Source organism: Myxocyprinus asiaticus, chromosome 27, assembly GCF_019703515.2.
Source record: "Myxocyprinus asiaticus isolate MX2 ecotype Aquarium Trade chromosome 27, UBuf_Myxa_2, whole genome shotgun sequence".
NCBI lineage: Eukaryota > Metazoa > Chordata > Actinopteri > Cypriniformes > Catostomidae > Myxocyprinus > Myxocyprinus asiaticus.
This window is the reverse complement of record NC_059370.1, coordinates 8,899,982-8,917,024: the sequence shown is the minus strand read 5'-3', so window position 1 is coordinate 8,917,024 and position 17,043 is coordinate 8,899,982. Positions and strand designations below refer to the sequence as shown.

The 17,043-nt window shown below is 37.1% G+C and overlaps 2 protein-coding genes across 2 annotated transcripts in view; one reads left to right on the top strand and one right to left on the bottom strand.

Annotated features, from left to right (window-relative positions):
• The window catches only part of LOC127417585 (phospholipid-transporting ATPase ABCA1-like), a 61,608-nt gene extending 51,371 nt beyond the window's left edge, over positions 1-10,237 (top strand). Inside the window, exons 43-47 of the mRNA XM_051657609.1 lie at positions 3,738-3,872; positions 4,353-4,456; positions 6,478-6,570; positions 6,873-7,116; positions 8,843-10,237. Coding sequence (XP_051513569.1) covers positions 3,738-3,872; positions 4,353-4,456; positions 6,478-6,570; positions 6,873-7,116; positions 8,843-8,986 — 720 coding nt within the window. The 3' untranslated portion in view covers positions 8,987-10,237. The remainder of the gene's footprint in view (positions 1-3,737; positions 3,873-4,352; positions 4,457-6,477; positions 6,571-6,872; positions 7,117-8,842) is intronic.
• A 117-nt stretch (positions 10,238-10,354) lies between these two features.
• LOC127417616 (protein NipSnap homolog 3A-like) lies at positions 10,355-15,514 on the bottom strand. Its single transcript, XM_051657662.1, has 6 exons — positions 15,342-15,514; positions 14,203-14,410; positions 12,869-13,030; positions 11,628-11,777; positions 11,348-11,434; positions 10,355-10,889 (listed from the first exon to the last, which is right to left on the bottom strand). The coding sequence occupies exons 1-6, from the start codon at positions 15,438-15,440 to the stop codon at positions 10,813-10,815; spliced, it is 783 nt and encodes a 260-aa protein (XP_051513622.1). The 5' UTR covers positions 15,441-15,514; the 3' UTR covers positions 10,355-10,812.
• Positions 15,515-17,043: the final 1,529 nt, after the last annotated feature.

Here is a 17,043-nt window from a genome sequence, read left to right as displayed (position 1 = left end):
ACTCCACAGATTTCATTTTGGCAAGTCATTTAGGACATCTACTTTGTGCAAGACACGAGTAATTTTTCCAACATTTGTTTACAGACAGACTGTTTCACTTTTAAATGACTATATCACAGTTCCAGTGGGTCAGAAGTTTACATTCACTAAGTTAACTGTGCCTTTAAGCAGCTTGGAAAATTCCAGAAAATGATGTCAAGCCTGTAGACAATTAGCCAATTAGCTTCTGATAGGAGGTGTACTGAATTGGAGGTGTACCTATGGATGTATCTTAAGGCCTACCTTCAAACTCAGTGCCGTTTTGCTTGACATCATGGGAAAATCAAAAGAAATTGTGAAAAATTATGGACCTCCACAAGTCTGGTTCATCCTTGGAAGCAATATCCAAATGCCTGAATGTACCACTTTCATCCGTACAAACAATAGTATGCAAGTATAAACACCATGGGACCATGCAGCCCTCATACCGCTCAGGAAGGAGACGCATTCTGTCTCCTAGAGATGACTGTAGTTTGGTGCGAAAAGTGCAAATCAATTCAAGAACAACAGCAAAGGACCTTGTGAAGATGCTGGAGGAAACAGGTAGACAAGTATCTATAGCCACAGTAAAACGAGTCCTTTATTGACATAACCTGAAAGGCTGCTCAGCAAGGAAGAAGCCACTGCTCCAAAAACCACCATAAAAAAGCCAGACTACAGTTTGCAAGTGCACATGGGGACAAAGATCTTATTTTTTGGCGAAATGTTCGCTGGTCTGATGAAACAAAAATTGAACTGTTCAGCCATAATGACCATCGTTATGTTTGGAGGAAAAAGAGTGAGGCTTGCAAGCATCATGTTGTGGGGGTGCTTTGCTGCAGGAGGGACTGGTGCACTTCACAAAATAGATGGCATCATGAGGAATGAAAATTATGTGGATGTATTGAAGCAACATCTCAAGACATCAGCCAGGAAGTTAAAGCTCGGTCGCAAATGGGTCTTCCAAATAGACAATGACCACAAGCATACCTCCAAAGTTGTGGCAAAATGGCTTAAGGACAACAAAGTCAAGGTATTGGAGTGGTCATCACAAAACCCTGACCTCAATCCGATAGAAAATTTGTGGGCAGAACTGAAAAAGCGTTTGCAAGCAAGGAGGCCTACAAACCTGACTCAGTTACTCCAGTTCTGTCTGGAGGAATGGGCCAAAATTCCAGCAACTTAGTATGAGAAGCTTCTGGAAGGCTACCCACAACGTTTGACCCGAGTTAAACCATGTAAAGGCAATGCTACCAGGGTTGGGGAGTAACGGAATACATGTAACGGGATTACGTATTTAAAATACAAAATATAAGTAACTGTATTCCACTACAGTTACAATTTAAATCATTGGTATTTAGAATACAGTTACATTCAAAAAGTATTTTGATTACTGAAGAGATTACTTTGCATTTTATTGTCATTTGTTTCATTTAATATTTAGTCCTTTCAGATGGAAAACATTCATACATATAAATGATGCGATCCAAAGTGCATTTGAACAGCGGTGAAACACTTTCTTATGATGTGTTACATTCATACGAGCAGACAGAGAAGTAAGTTTGAAGTAAGTTTGGAGCAGAAGAAATAGAAATAAACCTTGTGTAAATTGTCAGCTTTACGCTAAGCTAAAATGCTATTTCTATCCATTTTACATGCACGTTACCAGCACGATCACATTTTTTATCAAAAAAATTTACGTTGGATCATAATTTCTTTTTTTCTAGTAAGACCTTTGATATTAGGGCAAAAATCATATTCTTGATAATAATTTTTGTTTTGTTTTCTTGTAAAAATATCTAAAAATCCTTTAAATCAATAAATCAATTTGATTTATCTTGTTTTAGAAACAACACTGCATAAGATATTTAGGTTTTTCAGAGAATGTATTTTTAACATGTGTATTTTGTCTTACTGTACTGGCAGAGTTTTTATAGTCAAAACAAGTGAAAAAAATCTACCAGTGCTGAAGAAGTAATCCAAAGTATTTAGAACACGTTACTGACCTTGAATAATCTAACGGAATATGTTACAAATGACATTTTACAGCATGTATTCTGTAATCTGTAGTAGAATACATTTCAAAAGTAACCCTCCCAACCCTGAGTGCCACCAAATACTAACAAAGTGTATGTAAACTTCTGACCCACTGGGAATGTGATGAAAGAAATAAAAGCTGAAATAAATCATTCTCTCTACTATTATTCTGACATTTCATATTCTTAAAATAAAGTAGTGATCCTAACTGACCTAAAACAGGGAATATTTTCTACGATTAAATGTCAGGAATTGTAAAAAACTGAGTTTAAATGTATTTGGCTAAGGTGTGTGTAAACTACTGACTTCAACTATATGTGCCATTATAATGGATGATATGTCCCTCAATGCCCTAGTACTTATCAAATGAAAACAAGTATGACTGATAAAAATAGATTATGACCGAATTTTTACAGAGAGTGACGAATAAAGACTTTTTTCTAGCGTAACCTCTGAACATGATGCCACACAAACATTCTTAATGATTTAATCTCAACACAAAACACCACTAAGACATGCACATCCACGTAAAAAAACTCAAGTGACCATGAAAGTAAACCACAAACAGGCAAATTGTCAAAGGGTGTGCATATTATCTCACTAACTTGAATGAACAGCATAACAAAAACTAATCAAAATGACAACAGACTTCCAATATTTATTAGTCATTGTAATCTAATACAAACCAATGCACCAACAACACAACACCTCAATGCAATGGCATACAATTCATTGAAATGATGAATGGTGCATTTAAACTAACCCAACCAGCAGCACATTAGAAAAAAAATGTGCTTTTAAAACTTACCAATTAAATTCACAACGCAGCTCTACTCTACACCCGGTAACTTCCTATTCTCATGCCAACAGCTTGACATAAATATGATCAAAGCTTTTGATTGGCTAAGGGGAAAAGGCAAACTAGCCCCTCGGGCCATCGTTGAACACTCATTGCACATGCGCATGATGTTCTCCAGATCTCCATTGATTAACATTGAGGATGAAGGGCTAGCCCTTCATAGCAAATGAGAATGATTAAATGGCTTTTATGCAACATACCTTAATAATAATAGAATTTCTCAAAATAATATATACTTTTTTCTTGTATAATAAAGTTGCGGAAAATATTTATTTTCTTAAAATAAATGTATGATGATGCCATGCAATTTGCACAACAGCGCCACCTCTGGCGGGGCTTAGCTCCGCTTGCCCCTAATGTAGAGACGCGGCTGGTCTGGTGTCTCATAGCTTTCGTAGCGCACATGCGCCAAACAACTGTGTATGCACACACAGTTATATGGAGTTTAGTTTGACAGGCTTGTGTTCGACTGTACGCAGACAATGAACGTTCACGTCAATTTGGAAGTATACCTAGGGCTTAATAGTGAAAATCACAAAGTAAAGCATTGCAGATGCATTATGGTAGTAATATTCGGGTATTGAGAATTAATGTTCTTTATATCAAGCAAATAATATCACAGTGCAAAAAAAATCATAATGGTCCTAAACTAGGCTTTTTTTTTCCTTTTTTTTTAATGTAAAAATATAATTGCTTCTTATTCACTTTAATGTTGGGGTGAAATATGACCTGATTCACTCTGTGTGGAACCATTTTTATGTTTTGATTTTTTTTTTACTGTTAAAGTGTAATTGGTTTTCCTGGCATCTTGCATCTTGAACAGGTGGCAGAGTGGGGAATCCGTAAACTGGGCCTTGTGAAGTATGTGGACAAAAAAGCAGGAAGCTACAGTGGCGGCAACATGCGCAAACTCTCCACTGCCATTTCTCTCATAGGAGCCCCACCAGTGGTCTTCCTGGTATGTGTACTTCCCCAAAATCAAACACACACACACACACACACACACACACACACTGTCTTACACAACTGGTTCAAAGTCTTGTGCCTCCCTGGGTGAATGTCTGCAAACTAATCAACAAAAACAACATGAGTCTGGATCATATAACCACTGTTTGATTATTCTCCCGGCTGGGTTTCCTGATCTAGTTGTATAAGGAGATCATTATTATAACTCCCCCAGAGCTGAATTACACTGAACTCCTTCCCCTTCGCCTTTGTATGAGGCCTCATAGTGGGTTGATTACACAAAGGACACATAAGAATACTTAATCCCCCGTGCTGAACATAACGAGTCAGTGAGTGTGTTGTGGTTCATTTGAGTGTGCGACACACGTATGAGGGAGAGACATGGCTTTCTTCCCGCTTGTGTTGCTGTTCAGTGTGTGTTTCCTGCTGAACCTGTGGGCGAATCTGAGTCTGGCTGTGCTGTTGGTTGCAGGACGAGCCCACTACTGGCATGGACCCCAAGGCACGGCGGGCATTGTGGAACTGCATTCACAGCGTCATCAAGGAGGGGCGCTCTGTCGTGCTTACCTCACACAGGTAAAACTCAACAGATATTTCCTTTATCTAAGGATAATAGAGCTTATTCACAGCAGCGCCATCTTTGATTTTTGGTGGGAACGACAAAGAGGTTGTGAGGGATTGAAGTACAGTCTCTTCAATGGGCTGTACTGAAGTTTAAAGTGTTTTTGGATCATTACACAGACAGAATATTGAAAAGAAATATCTTTCCAAGAAAATTCAGTATACAAAAAGAACTCCAGACAACATGAGATGTTGAAAATCAGATGGGATCTGGGAGCGTTATGCAGCTTTATGCCATGCGTGCCATTGAAGAGACAGTAAGTCTATCCCTCACAGCCTTGTTTTCATTCACTTTAAAAATCAAAGATGGTGCTACTGTGAGTAAGGTCTATACCAGGGTTTATGTGCTTAACTTCCTCCTCCTCCTCTGACACAACTTTTCTTTTCAACTCCTCCTCTCCAACCACCTTAAAGAGTCAGTTTTTGTAATCCAGTCAATTCTCAATATATTAAATTAAGTCCCATTCTACAGTACATCTTCTTTGTTGAATGTCCAGATTTACTCAAATATGAAAGTAAAATGGGTTGCAAAAACTATTTCATGTTGGCATTAAACTCTGCACTAAAAACTTGGCATTCTGACTGAAATCTCTTGTACATCTAAGCCTTTATTTACGTAATACTTAAGAGACATGTCAAAAGTACTATTTCTATGTCATTCATTAAAGCTGTGAAATTAAAATGTGTTCTTTATCCATTTAGCTGAGTCCTATATTCCAAACAAGTGTTATTCCTCAAGTCCACAAAGGTTTAATGGCATCTGTCACTAGGGGGCAGTACGGTGGCCCAGGAGTGTACAGCGCAACAAAATTAGCAAAGCAAATAAAAGATTAAAAAAACAACGGAAATACACCACAGCACATGAAATTAAGCCACAACACAACGGAAAAACCAAAACACAAAAAAATTAAACCACAACACAACAAAATTAAAGGAGTAATTCACCCAAAAGTAAAATTCTCTTCATTTACTCACCCTCATGCCATCTCAGATGTGTATGACTTTCTTTCTTCTGCAGAAGACAAATGAAGATTTTTAGATCTCTGTAGGTCCATACAATGCAAGTGAATGGTGATCAGACTTTTGTAGCTCCAAAAATCACATAAAGGAAGCATAAAAGTAATCCATATGATTCCAGTGGTTAAATCCATATCTTCAGAAGTTATATAATAGGTGTGGGTGAGAAACAGAATAATATTTAAGTCCTGTTTTACTCTAAATCTCCACTTTTACAATCACTTTCAGATGTGAAAGTGAAACTAAACAGGTACCACATGTGACTTTCAGTTGTAAAAGTGAAAGTGGAGATTTAGAGTAAAACAAGACTTACATATTACTCTGTTTCTCACCCACACCTATTATATCGCTTCTGAAGATATGGATTTAACCTCTGGAGTCATATGGATTACATTTATGCTTCCTTTATGTGATTTTTGGAGCTATAAAAAGGTCTGGTCACCATTAACATGCATTGTATGGACCTACAGAGCTGAGATATTTTTCTAAAAATCTTCGTTTGTGTTCTGCAGAAGAAAGAAAATCATACACATCTGGGACAGGGGACTGCAACCGAACCCAGACCCGAGAACCTGATGGGACTTCAAGTAGGACTTCGGGTTCGGGTCGGGTTTGTAATTAATGAAAAAAAAACAAAAAAAAAACAGGCCTACCGAACTTGTTTCACACACCTGCTCTCACTCACAGACACGCGCAAATGGACGAGTTAGGGGCCGTTCACACCGAACGTATTTTTGCGTGCGTATGTTCTGTTTTACCATTGTTGTCCTATATAAACACATGCTGGACAAATGCGTTATGTTGTGGCTTGTTCGTCATGTTGTGGGATTGAGGCTTAATGTCGTTGTGTATTCAGCTTGAATTGCTTTGCTAATTTTGTGTTGTGCACCCCTGGGCTGATGCAGGGCAGCATTTCAGTTATTTTTTACCATACTAACCTCTTTTCTGTTCCCCTTCAGTATGGAGGAATGTGAAGCATTGTGCACTAGAATGGCCATCATGGTGAATGGCAGGTTCCGCTGTCTGGGGAGCGTCCAGCACCTGAAAAACAGGTGAGATCACAAATAATAATTAATAAATAAATAATAAATGTCAACTAATAAAGCCAAATAACACTGCAGTGTGTAATTTGTACAAAATACCCCCTCAGTCTTCCATTGTTAGCCCATTGTAAGATAGAAAGGTTCTGCAGATATTTTTATTTCTGTTGCAGTAAAGTGAATCATGGCTTTCTATAAACATGCAGTTTTTTTTTTGAGATTTGTAGAAGAGTTTTAAGAGTATATTTGAGGATGAATATCTGTGACGCTAGAATTTAGCTCTTTCCTCATCTCACTGCTTCCTCTTCCTTCAGGTTTGGTGATGGATACACCATCATTCTGAGGGTAGCGGGGCCAGACCCGGACCTACAGCCTGTGATGAAGTTCATTGAGAGCGAGCTGCCGGGCAGCACTCTGAAAGAGAAACACAGAAACACGCTGCAATACCAGCTTCCCTCCTCTCTCACGTCCCTCGCTCATATCTTCAGCATACTTGCCAAGAACAAAGAGTTTCTCAGGATAGAGGACTACTCCGTGTCCCAGACCACTCTGGACCAGGTGAGGGGGCATTTTCATCTGTGTAAATATCACAGGCACAACTCATCAGGTTTAACATGAGTGTAGTGTAGTGACCCCTACTGGGGACAAGAGAGAAAAAAAGGTGCACTCAGTTTTTTTGTTTTGCTAATTGCTGTCTAACTAGCTACACTGCACTTTTTAAAACCTCAAGCTTTTAAAACTTTGTTTAAACTTTCAGGCCAGGCCTTAGCAAGTCAACATCGAATTTTGACAAACTTTATCTATCTAGTCTATATATGTTGCAGTTGCTGGGTGCACATTTAAGAGTGCCGCCATGTTGACATCATATTACCAGCCAAATATTACACACTTTATCTAAACCACCTCCTGTGAATAGATGCTTTTCCTCCCTAAAAAAAAAAAATTAATTATGGCTGACTGCAAACAGCTCTTTTTTTTTATTTTTTTTTTTAACAATAATATCTGTTGTTGTATGGCACTGCATCTATACCGCTAGTTTTCAGTGAACATAAGTAACGTAAAATAATATATCATAATAACATCTTTAAGCACCTTTAAGAGTACCTTTATTTCTTTGAAATAACTTGCACTGATGAATCATGCATAATAAGACCAAGGACATTTATGAAGAAAGTAAAAAGGATTGATTTTATTTTCATGTTACCCTAAGTAAAAGGCAGGCCTATATTGGTAATACATTTCTCATATTGCATATATTATCCCAAGATATTGCATAAGATCTTCTTGTCAACTTATTTTTGTAATAATAACAGGTTTTGTACTTCTTATTTAAACACACACACACACACATATATAATATTTTGTTTTTCTTTTTTTTTTTTTTATAGAAGGATTCATTGAACTGGGCTATAATAAATTAATAACCACTTGCTTGATCTGATCAAAATAGGTGTCATTTTAAAGCAAAGAATCTGGACCTTACAATGCATATAGCTGATCCTACCAATTCTTAAAGAATGCTTTTTTATTTGCTGACAAATTCGAACTGTTTCGTTCTCATCATTTGCAAATTTGTTACAACAAAAATTATATCCAGAGTTGGTAAAACCGTAAAGATGAGATGTGTTATATATCGTTGGAAAGGTCTCAGTTAGTAGAATACGAGCAAATCTGTTTCACTCAGAGACCAAACTGCAGTGAGTATTAGTGTATAAAATTCCCACTGACACACATAAATATAATAAACAAGAACATAGACAATGACATATTGTAACTTACAGCAAACTATCCTGATTCAAATGAGCCCAAACACAACACAATATAAGTAGATCTTGAAATATTCCTCAAACAGTGTACATGGAAAGACGATGCACAAAAGGGCGCTCAACACACATTGTGTGTGTGCACATACCTGAGGACTTTGTATGTGCAAACACACATCCGCATATGTGCTCATCTAAAGGATTGGGATGCTCCTGAACACTTACTATTTCTTTATTTTGTTGTCTAATCCATTTCCAATGGCCGGCCATTTTTGACTGGGAACGCAAGTGTAACAAAGTGAAATAAAACCAATAAAATGTAAAGAAAATGTCACACTTTGTGAACATTTACCATATGTGAACAAAGTCAAGGAATTTCATTCCAATTGAATTAAGTAAAAAAAAAAAAAAAGAAAAAAGACCAGAACACAAAGTAAGGGTTAAATGCTACGAACTACTATATTGACAGAGATGTGTTTAACGTGCCCTTTTGACTGAATTCTGTTCTTCTTCATCAACAGGTATTTGTTAACTTTGCCAAGGACCAAAGTGACGAACATTCAGACAGCTCCATACGTCGTAAAGAGACAGTGGTGAACATGGCGTTACTCAGCCCTCTGTCTATCAAAGACAACATGGAGAAGCCAATAGAAAGCTTTGTTTGAGCTGAGGTCTCTCTTTACACTAAAAGCTAACTGGAGCCAATGGATTCCATATATTTCACAATGTTTTTGTGGCCTTTGTGCTGCAGTTCTGCCGTTCTGGCCTCTGCCCGAAGATAAATACCTTCATTACTCAGCTGAGAGACAGATAATGCAGCCTAAATACTCAATGCAAGTCAATGCAAATAAATTAAAAAGACTTCTCTCTCGTTTCTAGCGTGGCTCAATCCAAGTCATGTTGGTTACAATGTGTGAGAGTGTTAAACTTGAATATCTGCCATAATTTCTAGTGTATTATGCACAGTTGTTTGGAGGTGTCATTGATTTCATCACGTGACAATTTGGGCTGATGGGTGAATGCCAATGATCAATATTTCAGGGTCAGTGTCTTTGTATTGTATGTTCTTAATACTAGAAGACTGGAAACTACATGCTGAAGAATCATAATTGTTTGTGTTGCCAAGGGCTAAACTGCAAAACAAATTGTTCTATGTTCAATTGATTTTGTAATGTGTCTATTTATAAGTGAACAATTGTTTAGATGTTTTTATAAGTCCAATGGGGCATTATTTTATAGGCTGTTCTATCAACGGGTGCCTCACATTTACTTTGTACATGCCAATCAGAGTGGAGAAAACAATCTTCGTGTATGGACAGTGTAGAACTAAACAAAATGGGTTTTTTTCTAAGAAAAAAAAAAAGAATATTTTGTCACACTATGTAATAAATACCTTGATTGAAACAGCAATCCTTGCGGACACTCCAAGAGTCGGAAGAACAATTTTTTTGTTTTTGGAAGGAAGCGAATTAAAACAAAACCATAATGTGGCTTCTATCCTTCAATGGAACTCTGGTACAAGTGGCCATTCAGTGCAGTAAAGGTGATCTGTCCATACATTTGGTCTGGATTGTAAAATCAGTATTTTGGATCTCATTGGGAAAGGCAACAGTGAAGTCTGCCTTTTGTCCAAGCACTTTACTTGCTGTGTTAACTGGAACTTAATTTAATGACAAATTGTGTTAATCTCTTTGCACTGGATTTTCCTCAGACAATGTATTCACCGTTTTTATCTAGTCATAAGTTTTGGTTTGGTCTTTCAACTGAAATGATAGAACAAAAAAAAACCCTATAAAAGTGATATTTCTCATTTGATACCAGTTTTCATTTCAAATCTACAGCTGTGGAATGTCTGTTACTTGCCTTGTACACTTACTGTATTTACACAATAAAACATGACAATTCTACAATCCTAATATTGGTCTGACCTGTTATTGAGGTGTGAATTATTTGCAGTGACAACCTGCTTTTCTGTTCTATACAAAAAAGCACCATATATTGCATCAAAAAAATGCATGCATTTATATCGTTGCTAAATGTACCTGAAATTCAGGTTGATTTTATTGGCATGTAAGACTTTTTTGTAGAAAAGGGATGACAAGACATGTTGCACATAACATCGATGGAATAGTTTCTGGAATGTCTGGAAGTCCCTTAAAGGAAAAGAAGACTTGATTTGACAATTTATTAATTCACCTTCAGGCGAGCGAATTAACCTCAACACTTATAAGTGAATAAAATCTACGAAATATCATGAATAAAGTGACTAAGTGATACTTAAAAGGACTCCAAGTTCACATGAAGCAAAGTGTCACTGCTTAACTGACTATCAACTGAATATTTTGTTCAGTTACTGACACATTCATCTCCCAAATGCAGCTGTAATTTCTTTTAATCTGTTTATCTGTTCAGACAAAGTTCAGTGGTTGATCTCTTTTACTGCATACATGAAAATTCACTCCATTTCTGTTTTGGACTGTCCACTAGGAAGCTATTTGATGGGTGAGAAAGCACAGGGGAACATGAGTTTATTCTTCTGTGACACCAGGTACGCAGCACTCTCCCTTACTGCAGAAAAAAACACATAAATGAGTGAAATAATATATATATATATATATATATATATATATATATATATATATATATATATGTGTGTGTGTGTGTGTGTGTGTGTGTGTGTGTAAAAAGTGAAGGTACTTTTCATGCAGTGTTTAAATCATTATTTGTACACATAGGACCTCATTCATAAAAAATGAGCAGAACAAATGTGTGTAAATTGTTTGTAAAAAAAAACACACACAAAAAAACAAGGATGGTTTCACAAACCATTTCCAAAAAAAAATCGAAATTTGTGTTTATGTTCAAATCAGTAACAAAGAACAGAAGATGAATACACTGAGATAAAATTATGTTTCATCAAATGACCATAGTCAAGTCAAGACTCCTAAGGCAAGGCAAAATTGCCCAGAATGCTCTAATAATGACAGTATGATACCATCTGGTGTAATAAGCCCCATTTAATGTACCTGCTGCTACCACTCTGGCGTCTCCATGAGATTTATGCCGAGTCGCTGCTCGCTGGTCTGCACTCTCATGCCACCATAAAACATGCACTGTGCATTAAACACATTAAATGTCAGAATAATGTTTAGAAAAAGTTTGTAATATTTACATGCTATTTGTTAGTATTTTCGATACACTAGACTTTCTTATTTGATATTATTTATATACTGTATTTAAATTATTGTATAGGTTGCAACTGTAAAATTAATCAGAGACACATATCTGCTGCTTGTCTAAACTCACCTTGATTGAGCTGTCCAAATTCCGAGTGAAAAACCCCCACTGAGTGAGTGTACCCTGATCCCGTGTGGGTCCCCACTGCAGCCTGAAATGCCGCGCCCCAAACCGCTGGGCCGCCCGGCTTCATCTGGAAGGTGGCCAGCTCATACACTCCTATAGATAATTAAACTTTCATTTAGTAATGCACCGAAATGAACATTTTTGGTCATAACCGAAATCAAAATATCTGGACACACTGGGAAAAAAACAACTGTTGTTTTAAATTAGACTTGGTTTGGAATGATTGAACAAATTATAAATGTTATTACAAGGGATGCACCGAAAGTTTCTATAACTACACATTTCATTGCATATAAAGAGTAGATAGGAAAGAATTACATAAAAAATGTGTAGACTATTAAGAAGACATTTAATTGTTAACTGCTGCACTTTATATAAGCTTCACTCTATATAATTATTATATAATAATATTATTATTAATATTGTTATACTATACAATAATAAAATTTCCCTCTGTCTTTAGACCAAAAGGTTTTTAAAGGAATAGTTCACCCAAAAATGAATCATTTACTCATCCTCATGCAATCCCAGATGTGTATGACTTACTTTCTTCTGCACAACACAAAGATTTTCACAAGAATATTTCAGCTCTGTTGGTCAATACAATGCAAGTGAATGGTGCCCAAAACTTTGAAGCTCCAAAAAGCACATAAAGGCAGCACAGAAGTAATCCATACGATTCTAGTTGTTTAATCCATGTCTTCAGAAGCGACATGATAGGTGTAGGTAAGAAACAGATCAATATTGAAGTCCTTTTTTACTATAAATCTCCACTTTCACTTCTACATTCTTCTTTTGTTTTTTGGCGAATCACATTCTTCGTGCATATCGCCACTTACTGTTTGGGGTTGGTCAAAGGTGGAGATTTATCCAAAAAAAAAGAAGTACTTAAATATTTATTTGTTTCTCCCCACACCTTTATTATCACTTCAGACGATATGGATTTAACCACTGGAGTCGTATGGATTACTTCTAGGATTTAGTCAGCCTTCACTTGCAATGTATGGACCAACAGAGCTGAAATATTCTTCTAAAAATCTTTGTTTGCATTCTGCAGAATAAAGAAAGTATTTTCATTTTTGGGTGAACTATCACTTTAAGATCATAAGAAACTTTAATTACTGAAGTGTGTCCAAACTTTTGACTGGTAGTGTTTATGATGATGAACTGCACGTAGTTCCCACCTCCCTCTTTGGGTGGCTTCTGAATTGTGCTCCAGGGTACGAGGTATGTGACTTCATTATCCTGAGACCTCAGCATTGGCATTGCTTTAGAGATGTACTGCTCAATCCAGCTGGGGTCCTGAGCCAGAGATGCCCGCACAGATGCCCGCTGAGCGTAACTGTCTAAACAACATCACAGCAATGACAGAAATGGAGGGGTTGCTTTTATGGGGTTCACAGTACTTTGTCTTTAGAAATGTTAAACAAAATTAATACATAATATCTTATCAATCAATACTATCCCACAAATGCTGTCAATTGAGATTCACTTGTATTGAACCTGGAACTTTCCTTTAACAAATTATTGCAGCTTTAATGTTGTATACAAGTCCACACTGTTGTCACCGTTGCAATGTACTAAACAACTGGTGTGTTCATTCTTGTAACTGTGAATTTATTTCTCACAATTGCTACTTTATTTCTAATATTTGTGATGCAATTTCTCAATGTTACATGTTGCAATTAAATTACTGCATTATTTATATTATTTACATTATTATTACTTTATCTGCCACTGAAAGTAAAGTTTTTCAGGTATACTTTTGCATTCACAAAAGTAAAACGAGGAGATTTGTGAAATGTAAAGTCTTTGTTGCAAGATATCATAGGACCCCCCCCCCCTTTTTCAATTGGCTCCAAAAACATGTAAAGCTCCAAAAACCACATAAATCTGTATAAAAATAATCCATATGACTCCAGTGGTTTAATCAATCTCTTCAGAAGTGATTCAATAGGTTTTGGATGAGAACAGACCAAATGTAACTCCTTTTTCACTATATATATTGACATCAGCAGTATCCTTGTTGATCGTGATTTCAAGCTCGATTAAACTTCCTGTAGTGCCATCTAGAGCTCATGGGTCAAGCACAAGAAAGTGTAATCGAGCTTGAAATCATGATTATGCCTAGAGACTGCAATGGCAACATGTACAGTGAAAAAGGAGTTATTTTTTGGTCTGTTTTCACCTTAAACCAATGAGATCGCTTCATAAGATTGGAGCTGTATGGATTAATTTTATGCTACCTTTATGTACTTTATGGTGCTTCAAACATCTGGTCACCATTCACTTTCACACTGTATGGAACAACAGAGCTGAGATATTACTCTACAAATCTTCATTTGTGTTCAGCAGAAGAAAGAAAGTCAGACACATCTGGGATGGCATGAGGGTGAGCTAATGATGAGAGAATTTTCATTTTTGGGTGAACTATCCCTTTAAGTGTTTGATTGCATTAGAACCCTATAAAGCATAGATTTGACACTGAATAATTCAATAGCCACGCTGAAGTTCTTACCATACTTCCAGATGTGGAAAACCTGATTGAGACCGCCATATTCCACAGTCCAGTAGCCAATGAGCTCAGAGTGGGCTGTCCGCAGGTGGATCTTCTCATTGGTCAGTTTGAGGAAGGCAGTGTTGAGATGGGGCTGGACTGAATAGGTGCGGAACTCGTAGAAGGTCCCGTGCTGCTGCTGCGGTCCAGTGGAGATTGATGCACTGGGCTGCTCAGGAAATAGAAAACAAGCTGTTAGTGGCACAAGGCGGTCATTTCTGGAACAGAACTACTACTATTCTGTCTTGACTCTTGACACTAAATTTGCACTTGATAGAATCTAAATGATTAACTGAGATGTAAATCATCCTCTCTTTTTTTTTTTTTTTTTATCTAGATAATGTTATTGGGGATGTTACTGGAGTGGAACATCATAATATATGATGTAAATGATCCACAATCATTAGAATCCTCAGATGTTCAGATATGGCAGGTTTCACAAGGGAAATAAGTTTAAAAAAGCCAGAGCCTCTATAATGAACTGGAAAGCATATTAAAAACCTTTAAACTGCTGTCGAATGATAAACTACAAATGTTCACATTCTGCAAAGATGAGACAGGCTATCCCAACTGAAGTACAAAGATCAAACTCTATACTTCTCAAATCTATATCAGTTAGGTCCCAAATCCTATGTGCAACATGCCTATATCCATCGTGTTTTTTTTAGAACAAGGCAACTCCATGCTTAATTGGGTACCATAAACCCTATGCAAGGGCATATTCATAACATAGGAACTAGAATAGATCATCATTATTAGGATTATTTTTAGGAATATTCTGTAAGCCTGCAACACAATTGAATAGTTTCTATTTTGATTACTAAACTCAGCAGATCTTTTGCAATGCTCACGTGCTTTTGTAATTCCTGACATTGCCAAGTACAAACAAACAAAAACAGAGTTACATGAACGTGTTTGACAATGGGGGGCGTTCACTGCCACCCCCAAACACAACACACCCCTGGCGTTTGTCTGAAAATATTTCCTTTATCAGTGGAATTACTTTTACATTTGGTGTAGTGCAGAAAACTGACGCAAATTAAATAATGTCAGTAATGTCATAGTAACGACGACTGAAGTGTTAAAGTATATCAACTCACCGGAGATCGGGTTTTCAAAGAGAGAAAGTGCTCTGTGTGAAATAACGCGTTCCGCAAGGCGCTTCGTAACCGAATTATTTTGTTCATCTTGAGTGTCATAATGCAACTACTGCAGTGTGATTGACAAGCCAAGTCAGACGTGCAACTCTGAACGAAGTCCACTGAGTACGGAAACCGAGAAGTATTGTCGTCCAATGTACCGCATGCTTGCATATGAACTTGCATTTGAAGCTTCGGCTTGAACTCATTTGCAAAATATCAGACAGATGCAGTTGGATTAAAGCATTCAACAAACACACATTAAGCGTATATTATTTAATGGTATTGTATAGATAAAAACTGGATCGGTAAATTGTGTCAAGACTAACTGTAATGTTGGCTTGAGCAAGCCTAGTACTGAAGTTTTAAGCAGTTTTAAAAGCTTGATGTTTGAAGGTTTTACATGCCCAGCAGCATGACAGACAGACAGACAGACAGACAGACAGATAGATAGATAGATAGATAGATAGATAGATAGACAGTTTTTAACTGTTTTGCAAGTTCATGGGAACTTGCAAAACAGTTGAAAATGGTTGTGCTACTTAATGAAGTATGAACATCACAATACAGTGTCTTTTTTGGTATTGAATACTGAGTAATGAGTACACTTTCATTTCTTGCAAGTCACTTTATCCTTGTAAGTCAGTTTTTTATTGTAAAAATGGCCAAATAAAATGAAACAAATCTCTCTAAAAATTAATCACTCTGAGAGATTTCCATACATTACTGTCTTGAAAGAAGAAATCAAACTGGATGGGACTAGGTTAGAGAGGGAAGTGGATGGCCAGATGCACAAGTCAAGTCTATCAGAATCTAAAGTTTGAGAAACGGATTCCTTACTGGTCCTAAATTGGCAGCTTCGGTGACCAGTACATGCCAAACACCAGTTTCATCTGCACTGAGATGTTGGCATTTAAGGCAGACTTTTATGGAAGGCCAAATTATCTTTTATTGTTCCCAGTGTTACCTGTCTTAATTGCATTTTTACCAGAAAGAATTCCATTAAGAAAGCTCTCTAAATTAACTTTTACTAGTAAGAACTTAAATTGCAGAGCTCTGTGAATTTTTTTTTCAATAGATGAAATTACTCTGACATAATTTTAATAATCCTTTAAGCATTATATAATATAGGGGCCTGGGTAGCTCAGTGGTAAAATACACTGGCTACCACCCCTGGAGTTCGCTAGTTCACTAGTTTGAATCCAGGGCGTGCTGAGTGACTCCAGCCAGGTCTCCTAAGCAGCCAAATTGGCCCGGTTGCTAGGGAGGGCAGAGTCACATGGGGTAACCTCCTCGTGGTCACTATAATGTGGTTTGTTCTCGGTGGGGCGCATGGTGAATTGAGCATGGTTGCCGCGGTGGATGGCGTGAAGCCTCCACACGCGCTATGTCTCCGTGGCAACATGCTCAACAAGCACATTGGGAATTGGGCATTCCAAATTGGGAGGAAAAAGGGGAAGAATCCCCTCCCCCCCCCCAAAAAAAAGCATTATATAATATAATAATGTTTGTTGATAAAAGTTATAATAAAGGAATATCTATGGTTTACAGTGAAGAAATGGTATAGGTTCTTTCTGAGTTATCGGGGGAAAAAACAGTTTTAACTTAATTCACTATGCCTGTATGATTATGTTGGACATGTTACAGGTTGATGAATACACAC

Coding starts and splice junctions, on each gene's coding strand:
- LOC127417616 (XM_051657662.1), bottom strand. CDS start 15,440: ATGACACTCAAGATGAACAAAATAATTCGGTTACGAAGCGCCTTGCGG. Junction 13,031..14,202: donor TTTCCACATCTGGAAGTATG/GTAAGAACTTCA, acceptor GATGTTGTTTAG/ACAGTTACGCTCAGCGGGCA. Junction 11,435..11,627: donor ATTTGGACAGCTCAATCAAG/GTGAGTTTAGAC, acceptor TTTAATGCACAG/TGCATGTTTTATGGTGGCAT.